Raw genomic sequence first — 27,657 nt, 5'->3', positions numbered from 1 at the left:
AGAGAAAATTGAAACAAATCTATGTTAGCTGATCTTTATAGATCTGAAAATATTGCCCCAAAACAGTAATCATCTTTACACAACAATATTCACATCCTTGATACTCCTAATCTCTTCAAGAAAAGCAACCAAAAAAAACAAAAAGAGCTACCATTAAGCATAAATAGCAGTATCCGTGCATATTGTTAATAGCATGCACATTGATCTCTCAGTTGAAAAATGCACGTCCTCTTTCTTGCTAGCTAGCTTGACCTTAAATTTGGAAGATAAGAATTTTTCCAAAGAGCGGAAAGGTTCGCCATGGCAGTGCTTAAAATATAGCCATTTGTTGCTCTTCAGTATTTGCACTTGTGGTGGAATTTTCCTTTGTGGAGACGGGAGTTTCGGGTGAAGATTTACTATTTGGAGCATTTCCCATATCCTTTGTTCTGTGAAGGAGAAAGGTCCCAGATAAGATTGTGATAAAACCACACACTTCAGTTACAATCTGTGATGCATTTTGTGAGTCCCAGTCCTGTATTGTCACCAAAGATGTGAGGAATGGAACAGATTAGAGACCTTCAAATCTGACAAAATCCGATAAAACTAGTATGTTAACCATGATCAAACAATGTGTTTTTGTCAGCTGGAAAGGAGTTGTGTGGAAGCTAGATCATTAAAATACTAGTACCTTAAACATGATCATGCTGGCAAGGATTGTCAGACTGGTAAACATAACATAGTAGACTGGAGATATAACTGCAGTATTAAAGGTGTCCAGTGCCTGCAAAACACTGCAGATTTAGAGAACGAAAAATTACGCAGCTCGGAGATTCAGTGATTCTTATATGCGTAGTAGTTTCAATTCATATAGAAGGATTGCGCTCCTCGAAATGTAATGTAATTAAAGTAATTCACTTCAACAGCATAAAATTATATTGCACAACAGAAGAGGAAGAAGCACACAGATTCAAGCTCCATAGTTTCTGAAATTTACCTTGTTCAAGTAGTTGATCTGCAAAAGGCAAGCAAAAACCACAATTATAGTGAAAAGCCATGTCTGATAGTAGATGAATTGGTTCGATCCTGAAAATGTCAGCTTTAAGGCAATTCCCAAGGCTTTGACACTCATAACCTGCAGATAAATATCTAGGGTTTATCAATAGGAATAGAACTTCCACTGTTAGTACAACCTCCAAAGATAAAGAACCGACCGTGATAGATCCCATGAGAGAGCAAATTCCGACATAAACAATCATATTTTTTTGACCATAAAGTGGTGCAAATCGGAAAATGAGGACAGAAACCACAACCAGAACTACTCCACTGTAGACAAGAAAACCTGTTAAAAACAGAAAGTGTTTAGATTGATAAAACTGAAGGATTCAGAAATGATGAATTGTGCAGGCTATGTCAAGAGAGTTTTTTTTTTTTTTTCCTGTTATCTTATTTCATTTTATCCTTCAGCATAAATCCAAAAGAATTCAAAGCATGCAGCTAGAGGATTAAGGATAACATCACCAATACCTGGCTCTGTAGCAAGGTGCCATACTTCCTTGACAGATTCAATAGCTCTCTCCTGCGGAGCATGTAAAACAATACTTGTCGATCCCACCACACAAAGAACACATCCAAGGACACCAAAGATGTGCAGTTTCTCCTTCAAGATGAAATGAGCTAGCACTGCACTGCAGAATGATGTTTTAGTCAGAAAACACCTACAACAGGCATTTGTAAGCTTGCACCCCAACCCACCTTCACGCACGAATACATCTATATAATTACTACGTACAAATATTTTTAAATCTACAAATACATGCTTAAATAAGGCAAAGGCCAAGGGAAAAGTTCTCTTGAATTCACTACTGAGGTATATATCATACCTGAAAATTATACTTAAAGCTCCCAACGGGGTTACAAGAATTGCAGGAGCAAATGCATAAGCTGCAAAATTAGCTATTTCTCCGACAATCACTGTAAGAAAGCTATATATCAGTACAAAAATAAATAAAGAGGAGATTCCAAATATCATCATATCCCTTAAAGCAATTGGAAAACATAGTAGTTCTGTTCAAAATCAATAGGTAATAGAACAGAACACACAACCCGGGCTAGCATCCCATGCATAATCAGTCGGCAATAAAACAGATGAAACAACATTGAGTCACGAATCTCTAACAAGGAATATCATTGACCACCTCCCTGCCAAAAACTTGAGGGTTTCAAAAATAGCTATCATTTTCTTATACCACACACTGATCGTCTCCATTTTATCTTTTTTCGTTCTTTTCTCTTCTCGAGTTAGATAAATATGATCTTTCAGATCGCATGAAAATCATTGAAAAATTTTAGCAGAGACATTCACCCTTTGTGTTTGCCTGTCACTTCAAACCAGAAGACAACAGTTGTGAGATAGCATCTTCCAAAGACGTCCTTGGTGTCATTGTATGTTAAATTATAATGGAGTTTCTATGAATAATCATGTGGTCTTCAGCAAGACTCAAAAAGCAAGAATCTTGTAGCAATGGTGCTGTTCAGCTTGTTTCTCCACCACCTTTAGGTCCTTTACTGACTTTCCAACTGCTTCTTGCCCATCTCGAGAACAAAACCTTCAAGATCATGCTTGTGTTATATTCTTTTTAATATTCATAGCTAATTGGAACATGGAAGGATTTAGCAAAATTAAGGATGAATCACCATCTATCAATAAGTTTAGCCCTGGTTCCAAATTTAAGAAAGGATCTCCAAATTCCCTGCAACTGATTTTCATCCAGTCAGATTTGTCTGTCTACTCAGTTACTGTTATATCCCCTTACTACAGATTAGTTAATTGGCCATAAAGCTCATTTCGGTCTTAAGTCAAATGCTTGTGCTTAAGCATGGCTTCATCTCCTCCCAGCAGGAATATGGTTAATTCTCCACCCATAACCAGGTCAAAGCCTGACCTCCAAGTTCCATAATAGCAAATCGAACTCATAGCAAACTACATACAAAGTAGGGAAACTAGTCAGCTACCTCCCTGAAACTGAAGTAGCTAGCTAGCCTGAGAACAGTTACGCCAGCAAAACCAGCAACTTTACCCTGAACATTCGTAGTAATCGATTAGATCCACTGGACACTTCTAATAAATCATCATCTGTATCCTTGCATTTTGTTGCTGCCACCTTTTACTTTGAAACTAACGCTTCACAATGCCCAGGCTTTGTAATCATCATCTCTCAAAGCTTATAAAGCAGGAATCTTTCTGTCCTCCTTTTGCAATTTGCAGTAAGTTAAGGGTAACTTGACATTTCGGCATCATATTATGGATGCAAGGCCATTCAAACTTCTTTCTTTCATTCTGTTGCAGTAGAATCAGTAATCCAGGGTTAAGGAATCAACTGCTAGTACATACAATCTCCCTTTTCTGCTATCTTTTCTAATGAATTGATTGGTAAAGCTAGAAATATTATTGAAAATTGCAGCAAGTTCAAAATCGCAAAAAAAAAAATGCATGTGTGTTACAGATGACAATTCATGTTCATAAATCATCAAAACTCTATCAAAAAAACAAAGACTATCAACAAAATAAAGGAAATAAAACTCACTAACAATCATTCCAGCCCACCACCAAGGTTCACACAAGTACGAATGCCCTCCTGCCCCTGATCACATTGTGGAAGCAAAATCAACTAAAAAGATATTGCTTCAATTATATTTTCTAATTCAAACTGAAAAGCGCAGTATCTTTCAAAAACAAATTATATTAATCAGGAAGAAGAAACAAGCCTGCTCTGGTTCCATTATTCCCAGATTTAAGAAGACCTTTCTTCTTTACAATAAAGCTAGACCCAATAAAAACGCTTGAAGAAACAGCCAAGACAAGTCCATGAACATTGTCAGGTGATATCCCCATTGATCAAAAACAGAATTGGAGCCAACTAATATTCGGAATATATGTTTGCTTGCAGGCCAAGATCGGTGTCAAATTCGGGTTCCTGCATTTCCACAAACAAATTATCAAAAAGAATTAATAAAACCTAGATACAAAATCCTGCACGTGTGTCGACGAGTCCAGGTCCTGTAAGAAAGTTCTGATTCTAACCTAAGACCTTCAAGTCATTAAAAAAACAGCATATGACGTTGACATGATCTATCTAACATGGATTGTAACAACATAAGGCAATCCTAGGATCTTGGCGTGCACCCCATTAAATAAATATGTGTAACAGGTAATGACAAAATGTACCTGAACTTTCTTGGCACGCTGCAGACATTGATGGGGCTAAAAAAGTCCCATCACCATTGTCACATGCATGGAATTATGGTTTATCTTAATGGTGATGATGATTCCTTTTCTTTTCTTTGTTTATTAGGTTTTTCTGTGGTTCATTTTGGTTTACCCTACAATCCAAGCAATAAAGAGGGAAAAGAAAACAATAAAAGCAAGGAATATTAATTTTTTGTGTGTGTGTTGGAAAATGGAGGCTTAAGGGTTTGCAATGGATTGTTAAAAATACTGCTCCGAGTCCTGCGCTTTTCTTTCGAAGGAGGAGTTGGAACAACATTTTACAACTTAAATTAATTATTATTTACGTTGTTTCTCTTCTTCTTCTTCTTCTTTTGTTTTTTTTTTTTTTTAATTTGCTGATTAGAGCATATTAATGATTTTTAAAAAATTAATTTTTTGATGTATAGCTTGTGCTAATTGGTGTTAGTAAGTTCTTCCCTTAAACCTAATGTTTAAAACCTAACTCATGAGGAGACGACAATTAACATGATGTAGGTTCTGCCAAAGGAAAACAGTAAATAAAGAAATAATAGCAGCTTATACAAAGAGACAAATAAAACCATGGCGAAAGCTTGTAAATAATAAACTTACAAAAATAAGAAAAATATAATTGTTTTGGCATAGACCTTGCTGTATGATACGGAGCTCGGCAGGGAAAATAATGAGCATAGGTCTCCTCGTATAACACAATTAGAAGGTATTGTTTAAGGAAATCTTTATTTAGGAAAATCTACAAAATCATTTTTTTTTGGTTAATTTGGAGATAATGATTAAGATTAATTCATTCTAAAATAGTAACTCTGCCATTAATTTTCCCATGCCATTGAAAGAGAAACAATTTATCTTCAGATATTTCTGTGTTTATTTCCATATTCATGCGGACACAAATACCCTTCGTTGTTCTCGTTTTGTATGAAATGAACTGCAGATCCTAAGCTTCTTGGCCCAATATCTCTAGCCCATTGCCAGAGTTAGAAGTTGACAACGGTTAAATTTATTTTTATTTTTTTTTGTTAAAAAATATATGAAGATAATTTTTTTTATTTTTAAAAAAATATTTTTAACACAAGATCCAAAAATATTTAAAAAACTAAAACAAAAAAAAATCGAAATTTAAAGAAATCAAATGGCAAATAAGAAAAAGCAAAATAGCATCCCGCCAACTGGGACCCCATGTATCTTACAATCTTCTAAAACCTTAGTTATAGAATCTTTCATTTCTTCTTTTGTGATCCTTACAATGACTCAGAGACCCTTTCGAGAGGCACATGCCCTAAAGTATAGGACACGCGGTAGCTCCAGGTCACCTTTTAAGAGTTATACATATACCATTGAACCAGGAAAGGCCAGGTTTTCGAATTGAGATTTATTACAGTGATTGAATATTTCAGGGAGCACCTAGAGGATCACAAAGCTGTTGCAGCCTGGACAGAAACCACAAAACTCGGTCCAAGCATCCTGTCAAGAATCTCCCCATTCCGATGCCTTATGCTCTCTTCTATGTCTACAGCAAAACTGGTTGATGAGGTAACCCTGCCACAGCCCGGCTACGGTCGGAAATAAGAGCGGTGGGAAACTTGGCCCTGCCAAGGCAAGGCTTGAGTGAGAAAACATCACACCCGGGCAAGGTATCCATCTAATGCCATAGCTGTGGCCATTTAAGATGAGCTTCAGTTCTTAACGCATCCATCTTCCCATTTTCATTTTCATTGTCATTATCTTCCTTTTCTTGTGGGCACGATTCTTAGCTGCAACCTGTAGCTTCCTCTTGGCATGCCGCACAGGGTTAGTAACAGCCATGACTTTTCCCTCCCGCTTCCTCTTTTCCCTCCTTACCTTGATATTCGTTCGTATGTTGCTATAAACCTGTACAAAATTCTCCATGCCTATAACTTTTCGTATGCGATCACAAACCTCTTGCGCTAACTGCTTCAAATTATCTGGAAGACAAGCCAGCCAATTCTTATCAAATCTCCATGACAAGTATCATGAAATACAAACGAGGCAGTCAGGAAAAAAGAAATTTCAACACAGTTGAATATAAGTTCAAGCAACTACACCACATTGTTATAATTTAAAGAAACACAAACAAAATTCTTCTCTTGTTAGATAAGTTCAGACAACCCACCACTGTTGGTGAAACGGACATCTTCATGATTGACACCCGCAGTAAATAGATCTCACCAATGGTGATATGAAGAGTGTTTGGAGAGACCATAATTTTTTTTCATTTCAAAGTATTTGTTAGATTATTTGTAAAAATATGGATATTCTTTCCAACACAGTTGTACTTTCCAATTATAGCTTTTCTACCTTAAAAAGAAGGCTCTAGAAGAAACAAAAATTGAGAAAATATCAGTCCCCATTCCCCAAAGGCATAATAAAAATTTATGAACAAAAGAATACATTTGCCATAGAGTTCAAAAAAGCAGGATAATTTTTTTTTTCAGTTATTTCCATAATAATGATGGAAACTGACTGCTTAGCAATCAACCAAATATAACCTGAATACAGCTTTATGGTGCCAAGTACACAGCTGAGAAAATAGACAGTCCAACACATGAACAAAGAAGTTTTGAGATGGCCTTCAAACATGTCATAAAACTCGGAAGGTTTCAAGTTCATACTTTGACTTCAGGTTCAAACAATAACTGGAAAAGATACTAATGAAAACAATTCTGTAACAGTGGTTACTCTTCTTGGATATGGAAGTTTGGCTAAAGGCATTAAATGCATGTCAGTTTTTAAAAATAAAATAAAATGCAAGATAATAAATACCCAATAAAGAACCATAAGAAGATAAATAACCAGCATCATACATTGACTTAAATGGAGAATCATGTGACTTTTGGAAGACATTTATATGATTTTCTAAAACTAGATTAAATTAGACCTAAAGGTTTTTCTCAGCAATTAAGGGAATACTACAGCAGCATTATTCACCTCTGCTCTCAGAAAATGCTAACAGAATGTGAAATATCAAACTAACCTGGGACAACTTTTCCAGCAAATCCTTCGCAAACTTTATATAAGGACAGCAGCATGTCATATGCATAATGTTGGCAGTCATCCTGATTGATGTGAGCTGCAAACTCTTTTTCTTCCTTTGAGAAATGAGCCACAAACTCTTTAAAACAATTGAAGACAGTTTTCATCTGTGAAATATTAGACATTCAAAACAATTACTTGAGGGGCAGAAAAGCACAAAAGAAATCTCTAAAATCAGAAAAGAAATTTCAAGCAGGTGCAAATATCAGGTGCATCCAAATCAAGCTTAGCAATTCAAATAGAACTTTTCCCCGGACCAACCTGAATAGCATCCTTTAGAAGAGCAATATCTCCCATTTTTTTAAGCAAGTTAGAGACTAGAAAATACTGAAGATTATCAGACTGATTCACATTGTTGTGGCGACGTACACCAGAGATCACATGTAAAAGCATGCCTCTTCCTTTTCTTGTATCAAGCAGCTGGAAAGCCTCAAGAAATTGCCCTTGTTCACGTTCGTCAAGGGCAGACCAGAATTTACAAGGATCAATGCATTCCATTCTTCCCATCAAAATATGTGTCGCAAAACTTGCAGTGGCAAGATTATGAGTGATCAGGTTGCTCATGGCATCATCAATAACTTCTGTTTCCAGCTGGCAGCAGAGGGAGACAGCTATCATAAACACTCTACTTGGCCTCATAAGGAAAAACATTCCCAATGACTTCTCATGGTCTTGCTTGATGGCCTTGTTTGCACTGGCAAAGTAAAAAGCAACAAGACGACTTGAAATGTTGCGCAGCCATGTGTGAGGATGCAAGAGCAACTCACATATTGCTTCCCATATATCCTGGAAATAAGTAGCGGGCACAACCCCATGCACCCCAGAAACAGAAGTTAGCAAATTATAGAGAGGAAAAACCACCAGCATTGCCCAGTAGCTTTAAAAGAAGCAAAACACTACCAGCATCACCAAAAACCTATAATAATGGAAACTAAAAGATCAAACAACTAAAGCAACTCAATAGAGGAATTTGTTTTTCCATACCTCAAGGTCCCTTTCAAAGCATAGATCATGGAAACAATTTAGAATCTTCTCTAGCATAACCAGTGAGTAATACGCCTCTTTCCAGAAAGGAATGGCTGCATCAGAATGATCTAGTAGAGGCTCACTAGCAACAACTTTTACAGCAGACTGCAAGATTTTTTTGCTCACTGGCAATGCACTATGAATGTACTTTTCCAAGCTTTTTTTGAAAACCTCAATTTTTTTCTTTGTGACCTCAATTTTTCTTTCTACGCCCTCAATTTTTGCAGACTTGTCCTTAACATTTTTCTTCTTATCCTCAATGTCTTCCTTCATAACCTTGTCTTTTTTAGCCAAAACCTCAACTTCTTCCTCCATGCTCTTAACTTCTTCCTTCATGCCCTCAATTCTTTTAGACTTGTCCTCAATTTCCTTCTTCATGGCCTCAGCTTTTCTAGTCAAGACCCCAATTTTATCCGACATGCCCTTCACTTCTTCCTTCATGCCCTTCACTTCTTCCTTCATGCGCTCAACTTCTTCCTTCATGTCTAAACAAATCTCAACAGGTAACCCCATGGTCTGTACCCAAAAATATTTGGAACCCGTTAGAAAATGGAACATGCTGAGACAAAGAAAAATACTGAAGAAAATGGAACACACTTGAACCAAGAATCTAAACCTGTTATAAACAGTATAACGTCGCTCATTATGATCAGTTAAAATAATATAACCAGAGAGCACAAAATTTGAGGGAGAAAACATAATTTGCAGGGGCAACATCCCTCCATTTTCCTAGAGCATCATTTTTGCCTTCAGCGCATGCAGGTTTAGTGAAAAACAAGGCATGATCACACAATATATGATGTAGAACCAGAGGGAGAGAAGCATAAGTAGGATAAAAAAATTAGAATCCACTAGGCAAAACCCTTGATATTCACAAGAAGCACTTCTACTCCAAGAGAAACTAGGGTTCTTCAAATGCAAAAGAACATAATAATTTGAATTGATGATATTTTTGTTCATCAATTAATGGTCTCCACGAAATACATAACATGTGTGCTCAAACAAAGCATGTCAAAACCCCAAAGATTTCAAATCAAAATAGGAAATAAATCCTAAGAAAATATAACCCTGACATTGTGTATTACATGACCCAAAAACAAGTATTTACACGACATATAAATCCTAAATCAATGAAATAACATCATTAATGGTGGGACCAAAATACTTCTTTCATTGACTGCATCAGGTAACTTTCATGATTTTGCAACAGGAAAAAGAAATCCATAAAAATTTACCTGAGCACCAAGACTTTGCAGGTTCTGCTTCTCATCCATGTACCAAGATAGAATGAAGTCCATAATGGAATTAAATCCATCTGAGCTTATATGTCGAATGAGAAGCTTTATAACTGCACCGGTCATCAACCGAACTTTATTATCACTATCATTCGCCAAGCACTGGACCAAATGTATAAATAAAGATTGTCCATGTTTATCCAAAAACTTCTTCTGAGATCCTTCTTGAGAATTGAATTCTTCGATATTGATTTTTCCACATTTGATAATTATTGCATGAAGCATTTCAAGTGCAGCTTCTCTTCCAGTTGAATGCTCGTAGCTGCAATAATAGCCAAGTCATTCTTTGAAAAATATAGATAGATACATACAAATAGATAGATGTAGAACACGAGGGTAAAATTTGAATCCGAGAGACACATGCCTTAAATTATTGAGCAGAAAGTCTAAATGTTGTTGCAAGTTTTTCTTTGAAAGACGGTAATGAAGTAGGAATTTCAACAGGATCTGACTGCATTTCTTACGAATGGACTCCACTTGGCTTGTGACCATCAGTTCTGCAACTCGAATAGCCAAATCATACATCTGGGGAACAACTAGCTTCCGATTCACAATTGCTTTTAGGAGGGAGAGGGCAATGAAAGAAGGATTTCTTTCCAGATCAACGAAAAGTGGAAATTCAATTAGCAGATGCAATTGTTCTGAGGAAAGGGTAACATTAGTACTCCACAGAAGTGCAATTAACAATCGTAGGCATGATTGCATCAAAGGACTGCTAGTGTTTACAGAACTTTGGGCAATATCCAACAATGTCACCTTTATTCTATCAGCCTGAGATGTAAGGGATGGCAACGGCAGTCTTACCAGTGGAGTAAGGCATGTAAGGGAAGCTGATAAAATATCTTCATAATTAGAACTCAAGCAATTGCCTAGCAGTTCAACGAATGGATCCAGCATCGATAAAAGCTGCTCAGCATTTTTATCCAATTTCACTCTCTTTATACGGTTTTGGAATAATCGAAGAGCAAACACAGCAATAAGATGTGAGCACACTGATTTAGTGCCAACAACTCGGCCTGAAGAAACTGTTTTCTGACTCACATCACCTCTACTGTGTAATTTTGCTACTGCACTGGAAGAATTCTTCAAAGAACCATTTTCTTCTTTGATCCAATCTTCAATGAGGCCATATATGAAAATGAATAGGTCAGTCTGATCAGCTGATGGATTATGCTCAATGCCAGCCGCTATGTGATTTAGCATACTTTCCAATTTAGGTTTCACCTTTGGTGTCTGATGCTTCAGCATGTGAGTTGTGACAGGTGAAAGAAGTTTCAAAGCGTGGGTTTTGAATGTTATGTTTTGTGCAATCATTTTCAAGGTTTCAAATGACTTTTGCTTCCTAGTTTCTTTCATTTTGGAAGCAAGCTTTTCCACCTCTTTCTCTTCAGCAACATCTCCAAGAATGTCATTCTCTACAGCAGAAAGAAGATCTTGCAAACAATAATCCAGCTTCCCACAGACAGGACCTGATAGAAACTTTGACAAGATAAAGTTGAGACTGTATCCCAATACATGGAGTTCATATCCTCTCTTCAAGGTAGCTCGTAGAACCCTGACTATGAACTGCAAATATTCCAGCCCAAGTTCTTTTAAACAAGCGGACAAAGCAAGCCTAGCTTCATCGCGAATGCTTTCCATCCGACTTTTTAATTGGTTTGCGATGCGATGAATGATACTTGGAAGTTGTGAATCGATTGTGTCCCCCGGAAGCAACTTTAGAACTTTTAGTGCTGCCACGCTAATGTTTGCATTGACCTTGTCAGAATCAGAGTCTAGTAATTTTTGTATCTTTGGGAGCACAGTTTTATGGAGGCATGCCAGTATTTCAGAAAGCCCAATAGAAGTACCATTTTTGTGTACCATGGCTGATGAAGTACCATCAACACATTTGCGCGATACAGCCACAGAACAACTATCAGAGGTGTCAGCTAAACTGCTGTCAGGAGGATCTTTGACTTCTTGGCTTGAACAAATTTGTGAAAAATGAAACTGGTCCAAGATAGAGCAAATTAGGCGCAACAAAATCTTCTGCTTGTCTAGATGCACATTCATTTCTTGAAAGCACCTAATCAGTAAGTTATAATATGACTTCCATTCCATGAGAGCAGAAATTGAGGCAAGAGCTTCCAAACATGCAGATTTGATATGCTCTCCTTTTCCTCCTTGTTCTTCAAGTAACATATTGAAGAAAAGAGGGACAAATATTTTATTTAAGATGTCCTGGAAGACAGAAGTACACTGAGATTAAGTTACATGGAGAAATATTTTTAAGTATAACATAAGCAATTAAGATAATTACCTCTGATGCAGTACTTTCACTGATAACAGTTTTAAAACGCAACAGAGCCCTTGCGATCATGCGCTTCTGCAATAATGAAGAAATTGTAAGGCACTTGACTCTCATGAAGAAACAAAGATATGACTTTAGACACGGACAATTTTAAAACACAACAGAGCCCTTGCTCTCATGTGCTTCTGCAATAATGAAGAAATTGTAAGGCTCGTAACTCTCATGAAGAAACAGAGAAATGACTTTAGACAGAAATTCTCTATGCTCTCGTGTAAAAGTGATTTCATTACCCAAAACTATTAAAAAATCTGGTACAGGTAAGAACAGATATAGTAATTAACGCATTTCTCATCGCATTAAATAGAAGAAAAGAAACTACGGTAATAAAACATTTCTCAATGCAACATTTTCTGAAATCATGAACTGGGTATTAAAAAAGGCGTTCAAAATAAATGCTAGTTTATAACACGTACGGACATATTAAAAGATAAAAATGATGTCACATTTAATAAATGTAACTCGTATACAACCTATAAGGGAAAAGAATTTACCTGTAAGTGAATAATATTATTGAAAAAATCTACTTCAGCATCTTCAGAGCACAGAGCTTTGAATGAACTAAACTTTGCCACCTTTGGAAGTTTCAACACCATATCTCGCAACAATTCAATCCATTCCTGAGAAGATGCCAATTCAGTACAACAATCATGACAATACAAAAAAAATATCACTCTATCCTGTAAGTCCACCTTTCCATTTTTCCCTTCAAAAGACAGAATGGGTTTTCTATTTTTCTTTGATCTGCCTCCCAGCCTAGATTTCTGCGCAATAATCTTTGGACTCAAATACCAACTTTTATGAAGGGGAAAGTTAGAAATATATACAAGTTAAGCGGTGGTCACTGGTCATAGTATATAGTCAATTCTCCAAAAAAAATGATATTTTTGAACAGGACCTTTTTATGGAAGAAAGAGAATTTAAAAAGGAACAGTTGAAATAATGAAACAAGTAATATGATAATGAAAATCCATGCTTCGATAGTTCTACAGGAGATCTGCTTTCCACTAGCTGAGCCAATAAGTTCACATAAATTCTATTATAAAGCACAGGTTGAAATGAATCCAATTCACACCACCAGGCTGAAAGTCTTATCATACCTTTCTAACTGAACTTCTTGCCTTCATTGCATTGCCCATATATTTCAAAAGAAACTTATTTATTGTGCGCTGAATAGATGCCCTTGTCCAACAACCTTCACAGTTTGTTATCACTTGTTGGTTTTGATCTTCTCCACAAAGAATTGCAGAGGAAAATTCAACAAATGAGAGCAATGAACTATAAGCGCTGTGCCTTAAAGTTATGTCAACTGATGACATATCATACACACAATGCGACAAAATAACTAATGCTTGATCTACTGGGATAGTATAGAATAAACCAACACCAACTTTTTCATAAGCTTTGAAAACTGTATCATAATCAAGGCCACCCATCTCAGTGGCAGAGGTTGCATTCAATTCATGGAGAAGCTTTGCCTGCATTAAGTCAATATAATCAGAGTTCAAACGCAGAAAGCAGAAGTTCCTCAAGCAGTAATAATGGCATGAAAAGTACTCAGAAGACAATTATTACCACAAAGAGGAAAGAAGGATCACTTTTAGCAAGAACATCAAGAAGATCACAAATAGACAACCGCACATCAAGTCCAACAGAAGTAAGGAGTGGAGAGACTGCTTTAAGAATTTTTGAACCACTCTCACTTCCTACAACTGGAATGATGTCCCGAACTACTTGCAAATATTCAATGCAAACATCTGCAATGACCATTTGTATAATATAAAATATCCAGGTAGAAGTTATATAGAATCAATACTTAAAACTTAGGGAATACTCTCACCTGAATCTTTATATCTCAATGCTAATGATGAAAGCAAGATATCCACAAGCTGCCTTGCTGGTAATTGATCCTTTATATACTTCGATAGGAATTTGAAAATTCTAATTTGAATCTCTCCCGGATATCTAGCCAATGGAGGATAAAGAGGAGCACTTAACTAGCATATCTTATTACTGATCCACAAATGAAAGAAAACAAAAACATTTTGAAAATGAAACCAGTCCGTTTTCAAATAGAAAGACCATGAAGCTAGAAATTAATGTATCACAATAAGATCAACAAAGGTGGCAAGAAATAGCATTACTTGGTAAACACACCGATTCCAAAAGGAAACATATTTTATTTGAGAATTATCTTCATGATAAAGTGAATCTCACATTGACTTATGCATGCACGAGCGCACAAAAAAAAAACAAATCATTAATCATTGCTGTTTCTCAATACTTGCAGAATAGACTAGTTCTGGAAAATGTATTTAACTTAAGCTGCATGGAAGCATCCTTTATGAAAGAATACGGAATGCAAGGCAAGCAAAACTAACCATTAATTTGAGTTTCTCGTATATTTCTTCCTGAATGGGAAAATAGTCAAATACATGCAAATTATTTAAAGTGCATAATTAATACCTCTTGGTTGCTTTATCACTTTGGAAGAGATGGTGCAAGCTGTTGATGAGTTCATCAAGGTTCAGAAGTAGAAGTTTTTGTGCGGCATTGTCTTCATCATCCAAATCATCTTCAAGATTCAACAGATTCTCAATGAACTTTAGAACACAAGATATAATAGCCTCGGTAGCTGTTGGGATAGTTAATATCGAAAAAATATTAGGAGCAAGATTCTTTTCTCTGAACAGAAGTGGTACAAGATGGGAACTTCTACTCATCGCCAAAAAGCATGAAAACAATGAACTTGGTTTCTCACTACTAGAACCCTCCTGCTTGAAACTGTCAATTAAAGGTTTCACTGATTTGAAGAACAATTCCCAGAATTCATTGCCAAAATCATGATCATCATACTTGTTCAAAACAAGGGAAACAATTCTTAGGCATAAAGACCGCATATCTTTAAACTGCTTCACAGTCGTGCTTCTCTGCGCATAGAAAAATTTTTAATCATAAACGACCATACATTTAAAGACAACTGAATGCTAAAAATAAAAAAAGAACTATTGTGATCTTCTAATGACATAGAGTTAGCTTTTTGGTGAGTTTGTGCCAAGAAAATGTACAATGACAGTAATCACAGCAAGGCAAGTTGTAACATCTAGAATGGAAGGGAGAGTGAGAAGGGAAGATCAGGGTACCATTTTGCAATCAACAAGTAAATGATGAATAAAAAGGATCACTTCTCCAGCTTTCTTAATTGTGAGTGCATAATTTACTATCAGTCTGCTGTTTACATTTAGTGTGAAAAAACAAGACAAGCAGGCGTGTCCAAACCAAAATTAATTAAAATCTTGACATAAACAGCAAGAATTCACTATAAGCAGGACATTTAAACATTACCGCTACTTGATTTATTATCACATTGTTGTTCTCATGCAATTTCTGGTTGTCACTAGTATTATCTTCGACTACAGAAGATGCATCCTTCACAGCATCAAGACTTGCAGTGCAGCTTCCCAGTAACCGAACCACACATCCCATCAATAGATCCAGAAAAGGTCTGATGCGTGATTCATCAAAAACTCCAAGAATATCTTCCACAACATGCAGAAAGCCAGTCCTCTGCTTCCAAGAAAGGGCCATTATTTTTTCCATGGTGAAATGCTTCAAGATATCAGAGGTTTGAAATTCATCCACAGAACTCTTGCATAAATTCCAAAAAAAAATTGCAGCACTATCAACTCCCTCCGGTAAAATATGCAAGGGCTTTAATAATGACATGAAGAAAAGAGTTAACTCGCCAACATCGAGTTGAGCTATGAACCGAAGAACCACCTTTCGTTGATTTATACTTGTGTGCTGCATAAAGAGAAGATATGCAATATTCAATGATATAAGAGACCGCATTCAAAATCAGAAGATGCCATAAAGTTGCTAGATCAATGTGGAAGCTCTTGAAATAGGACATACCTTTCGAGAGGCCAGCATCTTCAGTTTTCGCACTTTTGGCATCAGGAGGAGAATAACAAGAGGCACAAGATTGGCTCTGTGACCACCTTCAATGACTGCAGATTCTCTGCTTAAATTCCATGTTATTAGTTCTTCTCTTAAATGGTTTGAACTGATCAAGTTTCTCAAATGTTGCTCATATTGGAGCAAGAAATCATCTTTCCAGGTTAAGAGGCAATCTAGGACACTTGTTTGTATATGAACATCATCTTCATCAATGAGCCTGGTAAAAACAACCAAGCAGTTTTTGAAGAACTTAAACAACCAATATTAAAAAAGAAAAGGAAAAGGCAAGTATAACAACAAAGTATCCCCTAGAACTGCACCAACCTTGTTTGCAGAACATCTTTTACAAACTGATTTTGGTAGAAGGCCTTAGAGTTCCTCATAAGTTTCAGCAAGTTTAACCATTCTTTGAGGATGCCCTTCCACTCCTTACCTTTGCAAGTAACTGGATTGAATAATCCCACACTGCACTTGCAAATTCACATGCAGACACAATCATGTTATGAAGTTTGCAATTTGTCATCCAAACCAAAAACAGTGATCCTCCCTACACAAGAGAACAACAAGAAAATGTGCCTACCTAGCAAGATCATTATTATTGTAGCCCAAAAACTTCAAGAACAAAGGTATTATTTGTCGAGAACGAGATTCAGCAACAGAGGGAATTTTTTGCAGAGTTTGAAGCAATGAAGATAGAACAGTGGCACATGGTGTGCTATCAGATACAGGAGCGACAAATGAACACTCAGCCAAGTCTGAGAACAAGCAAGAGAATTATCAGATTTTCAAAGTGATAACATAGCTACAAAATTAGCATGAGGACTAGGCTCAATAATCACCTGTCTTATCATTGTAAAAAAACTTTCTATTTTTCCATTTTACTAGGCAAATCAAGGATAAAATACACCAGGGGTATTACCCAGAAACATATGAGCTATAAAAGAACCAGCAAATCCTGTTCTGACAACTGAAAAGAAACTGACAATAGAAAAGGGAAAAACCTGCACCGTTGACAAGTTGAAAGCCCTAACCAAGGGCATCGTATGACACAGGAGTTAAGATAAACATCTATCAATACAACTCCTTTTCGGTTCACTGGGAGACCCATGGGCCTTGGGGTAACACAATTTTGGGCTACAAAATACATTACTTACCACTGGATTTTCCCGTTAAGGACAAGTGTTTACTTAAAGGGAAAATAAGGATTAATAAACACAGGGAAAAAGCTTTTATAAAATAAAAGAGAGAATCATATCACATACCACTGGACTGGTCAGACAATTCAGCACTTCCTCCAGGTTTATCATTAAACATATGAAATACAGATTGGCAATGTTCAAGATAACAGACAAATTTGTCCCATGCAAGGGCAACATGCTTGCCAATTAGAACTGCAAGGCATTCAGATGCCGAAGCCCATTGATAACTAAAACGGTTATGGAAGATGCCAATCATCCCACTCAACAAAATGGGTATATAAGCCTCAGCTATTCTTCCAGCAGAAAGCCCCATCTGTATTCTAGAGATCAATAGGACAACTTTCCTGCTGGTAGATATTGAAAGTGTAGTTGCCTCGATCGAGAGAAGAAGTTGAAGAACCTGTAAGTTCAAACAGAAGTTGCCAGAGAATTAGAGTAGGGAGTCAAATAATGAGTGGCAAGACCTTAGATATACATACATCAATGCTCTGACTATCCTCGGGGCATGTCTCAGAAAATTCTGTTTTCATTTTCTTCTCAGGTGGCTGGTCTATAGCTGACATTTGACAACCTTGAGGTTCATAGTGACACAAAATTCTTAGAGTTGGAACACGAATCCCCTTGTCAGGATTGCACAAATTATCAGCAAATACATCAAATGCATCCACAGCCTTCTTCCCTTCAAACTCGGGATGATATGTTTTATGGCTGGTGTCTACTTCCAGTGTTGACCTAAAATATTAATGATAGAAAAATGTTATAGAAGTGCACAGTTTTCAAACAAACAATAGGTATTCAAGATCCAAGTAGAATGGTGACTTAAGAAAAGAAAAACAAATATCAAACAAATCAACCTACCCATGCACATGGTCCAAATAATCAGCAACAGCAGACAATACTTGCGAGGATGACTTGTATGTTTTTGCTAGACGCAGAACTTTGCTTGTTTCTTCAAGCTCAAACTTTTTACCACATTTGTAATGAGAACTTAAAGAAGCACCAATTAAGCTTTGCCAAGTATGTTTAGGAAAACCTGCAATATTTTCTGAAAGAAAAGAATATAAATAACCTAGATTCAAGCAAAAGAAAATCTACATGATGAAACAAGCTGACAAGCATTTTATGCCAATTATTTACAACATTTTAACAACCACCTCCATTTAATGCTCTTCACGAGGCTACACCTTCTTATTTAACTTTTTATACTTGTAAGGTGTCTTTGGTATGAGGAGTAATTGGGCAAAGAATCACAAAGATACTTCTGAAACAACACTTTTTAATCATGTGAGCTTGCAGTTTGCAAGTTGTGACCACATCCCCAAAATGTGCAACGATATTTCATAAACTTAAACCATATCTCATTCTAGCTTCAATTTCCTGGCTGAAAATGGATAAAAATGCACACTGAAAAGCAATTTGCTATCTTTAAGAATCAAGAAACAGCTGGGTATTAACAGTTCCACTATCTCTCCCGCTAACCAGCATGAATTTGATTCCTTAGAGCTCATGTCTTAACTTATGTAGGGTCATGCATAATTATACCTTTCTTGCATGATTGGGCAGTACAGATCAATAAAACATGCATGAAGCAGAATTTGTAGCAAAAACAGACACTGAATCAAGGGATTCTTTGTGGCTGCCTAGCTACCTAAACTTGTTGGATCTGTATGCTCAGCAACAATGACAGCTTTAGAGATCACATTTAATAGTTTTATTTCAAAATATTTTATAACTTCACGATATTGCCTACTACATTACCTCCTTTGGATAAAAGATAACATGCTTTATCCAGCAGTTGAAAATGTGTATTTAGGACTATGATATCAAAAAAGCTTCCTTTGATCTTTAGAGCAGTATATGCCATTTGTAACAAAGAGAAAAGGCTTCTCATAATACTAAGTACAAACTCAATCAGGAAAATAATGTATTCATACTTAACAAGAAATATCACACCAAACACACTTTTGACATTTGATCAGTAACATAAAAAGAAACTCTCAGTACAGGACTCCAACGAAGGTCAGGCTCAATAGAATGCAAGTGTAACATATACAACCCATTCTTGAAAACAAATGTAGCAAAGCATGGCAGGAACTTAAAAGTTCATTAAGCTTGAAACATAGAGATAAGAGTTTTACCAGCCTCAATTATAAAAAGCCGATCAAGTGCATCTATCAGATCCATTAACAAGGATGGCGTTTCTTGAAGGTCCATCACGTAAGGATAGCAGCAGACAACTTGCCACAGCAGAGTCAACTCACCCCTTTCAATTGGAGTAAATGAGCCATTTCCATTAACGATATTATCAATCACAGCCAGCCAGAAGCGCACTGTCTGTTGCAGAAAACCTGTAATCCTTGAATATCGTCCTTCAGGTGAACCATCTAAAAAGTTGGATCTAAGAGGATCCATTTGCAGTTTCTCACAGAAAGTCAAAAGCAGAAATACAATCTCTTTCTGTGAAGTTTCTATTAAATCATTCATCGCACTGAAAACCCAATAAAAAATGTCAGAGACTATGCATTCAAACTACAGACAACTGGGGGCATCCCAAAATCAACTGTAAATATGAATCTTACCTCAAGATATTAGCTCTGAATTCATACAGTATGCATGGGTCTCTCTTCATTAGCTCACTTAAAAAGGTCAAAATGCTGAAAACCAAGCCCAAACATAAGCCAGTAGAAAAGGAGCACGGACTATATGGCTGACACAAAAAATTAAACTATTTCATGACAGACAATACCTTGAATTCCTCAACTTGAATGCAGGAGCCCATTGCAGCAAACAATGCGAGATGGTAGCCATATCATTGCAACTCTTGAGCCCATCAAGAGTGCATAGCAATAATTGTAGAACCTTATCAATAACTTCAGAGAAATGGTTTTCTCCCTTCAAGGCAACATAAGGAATGATAAACCTCTCAAAAAGGTTTTTCACACATTCAAGCATAGGTTGGTAATCTGTTCAACATCAAGGCAGTTTAGGATCACAATGCAAGAGTTATATGAAAACAAGTGCAAATAACAACTTAGTGGGTCAATTAAGGAATTGATAACCTTTACCAAAATTATCACTTACCAGAAACTTTGTGGCCATCATTAATTTGGGCGCTTGATATAAGCAGTGACAAAAAGCGACTTAGATACGGCAAGTGATCATTGATTGCATAGTAGTCTATTTTCTGATATAGGCTATTCCACAAAAAATCTAATTCCTTTGGTTCTAGCTCCTCGCATAAACGTTGAAGGGTTGTAGTTAGAACTTCATCAACAGTGTTAGAACCTGCAAATTGAAATGGGGACAATTAAAGTTTCTAAATAGTCAAATATTAATTCCCATTGCTGTCTTTCTCCATTCCCCATCAGTGACATTCAGACAAAAAGAAAATTTGCGGGAGCACAAGAAAGGACAGCCAGTTTAGGAGATCATCCATTAAAATGAAGAAATATCAAAGCATCAAACTACCACAGAAGAATTAATTACGGGAAGAAGAATATGCATTGCAGGTCAGAATTACCACTAAATGAAAAGTTTAGATATCGGGGTGTATCTTAAAATTTCAACCAATCTTCATACAGCTCAACCCATCAGAACCTTATGCTTCAATTTTTTTTCTCTTGGAGTCAGCTGACTTGTGCTACTTTGGATCAAAAGATGAGAAGTCAAAAAGATGACCATCATAAGAAGCACCTTTAAATCAATCTTATGGTTTTAATTAAATGTGTAATCCTGCTCTTGTAAATCCAATATTATTTTGATCCCTACAAGAAAACTGAAAACTAGTTTACTACAGAATATAGCTTTGATATAAAAAAATTAAAATAAAATAAACCATATTAATTGTCCTTTTTCCTTTGGCTTGGATGTAAATGAACGGGTTAATTGATTGTTAGTATTGCCTCAGATCACTGTCTGAAGGAACCAATGTTATTCCCATTTTGACATTCCTAAAGTATTCTTTATTTCACAGTCAAGGTTCCCACCAAAGTCAAGCCTTCATCTGGACAGTGGTGCCCAAAAAAATTATCATAAATGAATGGGTAAATTGATTATTGGACTTTTTGTTGTTTGTGGGTTTTGGGAGGAGGGAAGAGTTAAATGATTATGGTTTTGCACCACCAAAGCTGTCATTTGGTGTACTTAATTAGAGAGAAATGCTGGAGCTTTCAGGAACCAGAACACTACCAGACAATTGTTATGGGATAGGATATGTATCCTTCTCCCCTGAAGTGCCATGCTTCAGGTGCTTCTATGGGTGTTTCCTTAATCCTTAACTGATATTCAGAAGCATTGAGCTCCTTTATTCTTTTTCTTTGTTTTGGTTTATTTTCCTTAAGCATATCTGATTCTCCATCGAGTTTTGAAGAATACTTTGGAGGATATCTGAATATGACTTCTGTCATTGAAGAAAAAACATTAATATTTTCTCACAAGTCCTAGCCCCTTGAACCATCCTCACCCCTATCTGAGATTGTGTATACATAAACATGCACACGCACACGATGGAACAAATTCAAACACGTAACATCTAACCTCGGAGTATGCTTTTTCTTGTGTCTCGGTAAATGTGAGGCAGAGACATTTCTAGAGGTGCACAGAGACATTTGGTGCTATTTTTAACTACATGGGAAGCATACAAGAATGAAACCACATGAAAAGAATAACTGTAATGTCAAATTCTTCAAGAGAGAAAATTTCCTATGTGATGTAATTTAATAAACCATAGAGCATAACTCTTTGGTATCTGGACTGATTTTCTCAAAACACAAATCAGCTGGTAATTGAAGCAAGATTTCCATGAATGATGTGCAAGATGGCTTATAAATTTCAATTAGGGGGGGGGAATTTATTTTCTCTCGCACCTTTACAAACTCGAAATCAAAGAACTTCAAATTTATATCTTAGTGGTTTAGAAAGAAGCAATAAAATGGTAAGAAATAGAGCCATAAAAGATCAATATCAGACCGTGTCTTAGTGTAAGAACTTGCCTTGATCACATTCATCACCAATGCTGAATATTTTTTCGCTTGTCAACTGCAGCAGTACCCGATCCGGTCTTGAATAAGGCCTTGACATGGTTCCTCTCATAACAAAATAAAGCAAAGCGCTGGCTCCATAATTTTTCACAGGTAATGGTTTCTTGACAACCTCAAGAATGACCTTTGCAATACCTGTAAATAGATATTTACATCATTAAGTTTAATAGGAACTCAAATTCAACACGAATCCAAAGAACCACCAGGCCAAGAATTTGAGTTCATTTACTCATAACTAATGAGCTGAGCTGGAACCTAAAAACAGAATGCAATTACTTCTTCTTTTTTCCAATTCCTTTTAAACAAAGAATAAGATTTTAAAAGAGTTAAGAAAAATAAAGATACAAAAAAAAAAACAATAGCTGTCCTCAAAAAACAAAAATAAACAACAATCTTTTTAAATCATAAACACGAGTACATTTATACGCAGCCTTTACCTAAACCAAGTTTGGATCAAAGGAAGAACGAGAAAATTAAAAAGATGATGAGATAGCACACAGAAACATCCTTCTCTACCATATACCCTCCATAACCACATCAGAAACTCATGCAATAAAAACTTTTTATCCAAAAAATTAAGTTATCGCACCATGTCCCAAGTAGATTGATCTACTGATAAATATACAATTCATTCCTTATTGAGCTTCTAAGTATAATCAGTGCCCATCCATAATTGTCCAAAGTCCAAATGGCAATAGGAAAGCAGAATTTCACGTTCTCAGCCCATAGATTTGTTATTTTGCAAAATGATAAAAGATCAGCCAAGATTCCACAAGTTTACACAGTATTTGGTCTTGAACTAGGATTTTAGGCTTTAATTGAGTTTGTGACAAAAGATATAAAGCAGACAATCTGCCACAGAACAATTTGTTCAGTGAAAAATAAAAAATAACGCTTGAACAAAATGGAAAAATGAATTCAGTAATGCATCATGTGTAAACAGGAGAATCACACTTTGCAAGGGACTGTTTAAATAAATTACAGTAGGGTATACCTTTCCTAAGCTGCCCCTCAGAAGCATTTCTCAGCAATAATGATGTTGTTGCTGCCATAAATTCTTGGACATACTCCTTAGGATAATATCTTAATTTTACTGTGAGCCTACCAAAAAATAAGGTTAAACATATAAGAAACACACTCACTTAAAATCTCCAGTCTAGTTTCCTAGAATTTGTCAATGCTCAGCATCAAAAATTCCTCACAATAAGATTGGTTTTTTATCCGCCCAACAGAACAACAAAAATTCCTGCAAAACAACTACAATCTCTTCATTTACCAGAACAAACCAAAATAGCAAAAATGGTACTCACTTGAGCACATCTACAAGCCTATTGTTTTCCAAAAGAGATTTTTGCAAATACATCAGAATATATGACCATGTCACGAAAATCTGCAAAAAAAAGATCAAATGTTTAGGGATAAATATCAAGCTAGATAGTCCTATAAAAATGGAACTCACGAATTAACTAGAGAGAAACCAAGGCTAGACCTGCTCGATGATATCTGGCTCCCTATCAGCACCACTTTTGAGGAGAGACACCCATGAATCAACAATCCTTGGTAGAAAGCTAGGAAGACAAAAAACATGCACATGTAACAAATTATACAACAGACATGACTAAACAATTTATAAAGATGGAAAACAGTGGGTGTCCACTAAGGCAAAACAAACAATCAAAATAAATGGGGATCTATATTGCAATCTGCAGCTCTATTCCACTCAAACAAGGAAAAAAATTTAGTATGATAAGTGGCCATGATCAAAGTGCAGTCCAAGAGTTAAAGCCTTCTTTGGCTATCCAAATACCCGAAAAGGTAGAAATCTAGAGAGGGGAGAAAGCTAAGAGAGCTTAGAGATAAAAGTTTAAGCAGGGACTGAGCACTAGAGATGAATCAACTTGTACCATCATAGCCACAAACATACAAATCAAGTAACGCTGCAACATAATTTTGGTTACATATAATCAATTAAAGAGTGCTAGATGTTTTCACAACTAATGCATATAGGAAACTATTAAATGTAAATACACAAAGTAGGACCTAACTTCAAAGTGTAAAATACTTACTGACCCGAGGAAAGAACAAGAGACTTCAAATGTAGTCGAAAAGGAGAGCGAAAGGCAGAAGACATAGATATATGATTTTAATACATCTTTTAATGCTATCCCCCATTCCCCCCCCCCAAAAAAAAAAAACACAAAAGAAAAGAAAAAAGACAATCACTCCTCTCTATTAAGATGTTCCACCTAAACAAAATCTTAGTGCATGATAACCAACTTTATCCTTTGCCTTGTCTACCCAATGCATAGTGCACCTCTTCATTCTCAACACTACATCGCAATAAAGGCATTTTTGTTGTTTCTTGTGCAAGAGAGATGGGTGGAAAATTCATCACCTAAGTTTGTATTGTTCAATTGCTTTGGCATCCTTCATTAATGTACAACATCAGACCATCTTTTCACCAGTTTCTTTTCTTTTTTCTTTTTCTTTTTTTTTTGTTGCAAGGGTTTGTATGTTTCATAATATGTGAAGCCTAATTCTGATTATCAAAGACAGGAAATCAAAGACAGGTAGAAATAAAGGGCAGGAACTCACGAGACAAAGTCATCAGGAAGATCTCTACATAAAGCTGCAATCAACCTGTACATAAAAAAGGATTATTTTATTTCAGACTGCATAAAGTAGAAGAAAAGAAGCTCAAAGTTGAAAGAAATAAAAATAAAATCAGAATTTGGACAGTTCTTTTCTCCATGGAACTGGTTTCCAAATTACTCAAAGATATAATGGCAGGTCGCATGATTAAATAATCATTTTAAACAACAGCATGGAATGTGGAACAACCATGAATGAGAAGCTGAGAAAGCTTGTTTGCCCCATTCAATAATTGATCATCTTCTGTTTCTGAAAAGAAGTAGGCCATTCTTTTGAACAACAACAAATGAGCTAATTTCCTTCCTGTTACAGAGTGGGTATCTTTGACTACAAACACACATTTATATCAAAAACTTAGCGGGAAATGACCAGCTAGGTAAAACTTGAGTAAAAGTCAGTAAGCATTATTCCGCATATTTTTTATTTTTACAATTACTATCTACATATACACCCCAATATAACACCACCTACATACAACCTACATTTCTCACCAATAATTACTGGACCTGTTAACAATGCCTTAGTACTAATTCACCAGTAATCCCAATGCAGAAGATAGTAAATAAACATTGCTATATTTCCAAGTAAAAAAACTTAACATGCATTTGATAGCATTTTCTTCCTTGAGATAAATTACACCACAACCAGAAGGCAGAATCTAACACCCACGGTAAAATTCATAAAAAAAGTCTGAAAGCATTTTGTTTTCCTTGATAGCATTTACAAACTTCAATTAGGCTTTTTATATATGAAAAAACACATAACAATTAAATAAAACAGGTTTGCATTATACCTGAGAATCGCTTCAACTGATAGTCGTGCTTTCACTTGTAATCTAGAAAGAAGTTGCGAAAAAATGGTTTCTTTGTGTAATATCACCAAAGGTAATGTTTGCACAAAGGGCATCATCTCCTCGTAAAATGAGATGAAATCTTCTGCTGTATTTAATTCCTGAATTGTGATGAGGCGAACTATAAGTAGAATTGCTTCTCTATACGAATGTTTCAAAACAAAAATCATAATTCCACTAATTACACAGCTCCCCACTCAATGCACTCATCTTTCTAAAAGCAAACTTCCGAAATAAAAAATTTAAAAAAAAAAACATAAAAAGAAACTAGCAAACACAAGGTGGGGTCGCATACCCTAAATTCGATAAGGCAGTCCCGCAGAAAAGTGGACCCCTCTGATGGGGCAGACTTAATTTTATTAAGACTTGAATAAACATCAATTTCAATTTCTTCGATTCTCTGTGAGAATGTCTTGAACTGCAACAACAAAAATTTAAAAACAAAATCAAGACAGAGGAATAAATCACATTAATAACCGAAAAGATGAAGAAACTAAGTAAAAAAAATTATTGAGATCGTGCGTTGTGGGGAGAGAGAGCGAAAGCCTTACAACAAAACGGCGGCCATGGAGACCCGGGGATTTGTTGAGCGACTTAACCGCTCGAGCATGAGACGGCGTCGCCATGGTTGTGAACGGTTCAAATTTGCGTGGTGAGACTGTCTGCCCTGTGAATTGTTGCAGAGGTATCAGGGTTTTACCAATTTAGTTGTTAGGGTTTAAGAAAGAAGTGTGAAACAGTTAAGCATTAGCGGTTAGATTGAAAATACATAAATCATTTGGAGAATTTATATTTTGTTTTGATGAGCTTTTTCATGGGCTTAGGCTTGGTCTTGATATTGGGCTGGGTTAATTGTCTGGGCTGGACTGGTTAGAGAAACAGAAATAGTAATTTTATAATCGTGTCCACTTTTTATTCTCTTTCTAAATTTATGTTTCTTAACAGTAATTAAGAGTACTATAAATATAAAATAAGATTTATGTAATGTTTTCTTACATTTGAAACCAACCTTTTACAAAAAGTGATTGTCTCCGTAGACACGATGGGTGTGCCTCTAGCCATTTATTTTCCTTTTTTCACTCTTCAAATATAATTATACTAAAAAACAAAAAGCTTAAAGCATGCGGTAAAAATTGAGGACGTGCACGGTGAATTCACAATATTTTTTATTTTACCCCTCTAAAAAAAACTGGGGTAATTTTATATTTTTACAAGGTCACAAATATCTTTTGAAACCTCATTAGGGGTACAGGTTGTTTTTGCATTTTTTTGTTCATAAGAATTGCTAAAATAATTCTCGTAAAAAAAACAAAAACAACTTTTTGCTCAAGATTTTTGTGGTAATTTCATTTCTAAATGAATAATAAAAGTACTTTTGGCATGTTGGTAAAAGATGCTTATTTTATTGCTTGTATTCGTTTTTCATTTCTTTTTCCTCCTTCAAGAAGTATATTTGATTGTGTTAGTTTTAATTCTTGTCTTTTTTATTTCTAATTTAATTTATTAATTTTTTATGAAAAATTTATTTATTTTCAATTTAGTTCATTCATTACTATTTGTCATGTATTGTTTTAATAATTTGATCTTTATTCTTTTATTTCTAATGTTTTTTCCTTAGCTTTTTTTAATGAAATTTTATTGATTTTTAATTTCATTATTTAATCAAATTTTATAGTATATTGATTTTTCTAATTTTGATCTTATTTTTTTATTTTTTTTTCAATTTAACCCTCCACTTACAAATATTTTGTTGCCCTCTAATTTATTTTTTGTTTCAATTTTCACCCTCCTTATTTTAATTATAATTGTTTGTTTTATATCCTTTTACATGATTGATGTTTTCTTTATTTTATCTTTCAATATTTGATTTATTAGAAATTAGGGTTCGTATTTTTTCATTTATAGCGCTTCTAATCCAAGGACTTGGTTCGTGAATTTTAAAAATTAATATAGGTTGATATTTTTAAAAATATTTTTTTAAACTTTTGT

General features: G+C 35.6%; 2 protein-coding genes across 3 annotated transcripts; both read right to left on the bottom strand.

The window, feature by feature from the left end:
- Positions 1-8: 8 nt before the first annotated feature.
- LOC105140463 (probable magnesium transporter NIPA2) lies at positions 9-4,351 on the bottom strand. 2 transcript variants are annotated; one of them, XM_011047307.1, is made up of 9 exons: positions 4,208-4,351; positions 3,748-3,956; positions 3,567-3,623; positions 1,863-1,953; positions 1,507-1,667; positions 1,194-1,321; positions 977-1,114; positions 671-763; positions 9-514 (listed from the first exon to the last, which is right to left on the bottom strand). In XM_011047307.1, the coding sequence occupies exons 2-9, from the start codon at positions 3,872-3,874 to the stop codon at positions 311-313; spliced, it is 999 nt and encodes a 332-aa protein (XP_011045609.1). In that variant the 5' UTR covers positions 3,875-3,956; positions 4,208-4,351; the 3' UTR covers positions 9-310. The 2 variants fall into 2 exon arrangements, with proteins under 2 accessions (XP_011045609.1, XP_011045610.1); XM_011047308.1 differs by lacking the exon at positions 4,208-4,351 and adding an exon at positions 4,064-4,168.
- Positions 4,352-5,426: 1,075 nt separating this feature from the next.
- LOC105140462 (U3 small nucleolar RNA-associated protein 20-like) lies at positions 5,427-26,418 on the bottom strand. The gene is made up of 31 exons (XM_011047305.1): positions 26,220-26,418; positions 25,964-26,086; positions 25,612-25,769; positions 24,762-24,806; positions 23,656-23,734; positions 23,477-23,556; positions 23,161-23,267; positions 22,119-22,301; positions 20,209-20,412; positions 19,874-20,090; positions 19,707-19,781; positions 19,266-19,615; positions 17,986-18,172; positions 17,607-17,859; positions 17,191-17,527; positions 16,509-16,683; positions 16,253-16,393; positions 15,884-16,145; positions 15,314-15,772; positions 14,435-14,898; positions 13,809-13,933; positions 13,544-13,725; positions 13,069-13,446; positions 12,463-12,588; positions 11,921-11,986; positions 9,983-11,841; positions 9,559-9,880; positions 8,282-8,839; positions 7,559-8,083; positions 7,239-7,404; positions 5,427-6,189 (listed from the first exon to the last, which is right to left on the bottom strand). Exons 1-31 carry the CDS (start codon positions 26,292-26,294, stop codon positions 5,927-5,929), a joined length of 8,544 nt encoding a protein of 2,847 aa, XP_011045607.1. The 5' UTR covers positions 26,295-26,418; the 3' UTR covers positions 5,427-5,926.
- Positions 26,419-27,657: the final 1,239 nt, after the last annotated feature.

Source organism: Populus euphratica, unplaced genomic scaffold, assembly GCF_000495115.2.
Source record: "Populus euphratica unplaced genomic scaffold, PopEup_1.0 scaffold274.1, whole genome shotgun sequence".
Classification (NCBI taxonomy): domain Eukaryota; kingdom Viridiplantae; phylum Streptophyta; class Magnoliopsida; order Malpighiales; family Salicaceae; genus Populus; species Populus euphratica.
The sequence above is the reverse complement of the archived record's forward strand: the minus strand, read 5'-3'. Positions and strand labels throughout refer to the sequence as shown.

Coding starts and splice junctions, on each gene's coding strand:
- LOC105140462 (XM_011047305.1), bottom strand. CDS start 26,294: ATGGCGACGCCGTCTCATGCTCGAGCGGTTAAGTCGCTCAACAAATCC. Junction 11,842..11,920: donor GTGAAAGTACTGCATCAGAG/GTAATTATCTTA, acceptor TCTGTCTTCCAG/GACATCTTAAATAAAATATT. Junction 7,405..7,558: donor TTCTAAAGGATGCTATTCAG/GTTGGTCCGGGG, acceptor AATATTTCACAG/ATGAAAACTGTCTTCAATTG.
- LOC105140463 (XM_011047307.1), bottom strand. CDS start 3,874: ATGGGGATATCACCTGACAATGTTCATGGACTTGTCTTGGCTGTTTCT. Junction 1,668..1,862: donor GCTTTAAGTATAATTTTCAG/GTATGATATATA, acceptor ATCATTCTGCAG/TGCAGTGCTAGCTCATTTCA. Junction 764..976: donor AGATCAACTACTTGAACAAG/GTAAATTTCAGA, acceptor AGTGTTTTGCAG/GCACTGGACACCTTTAATAC.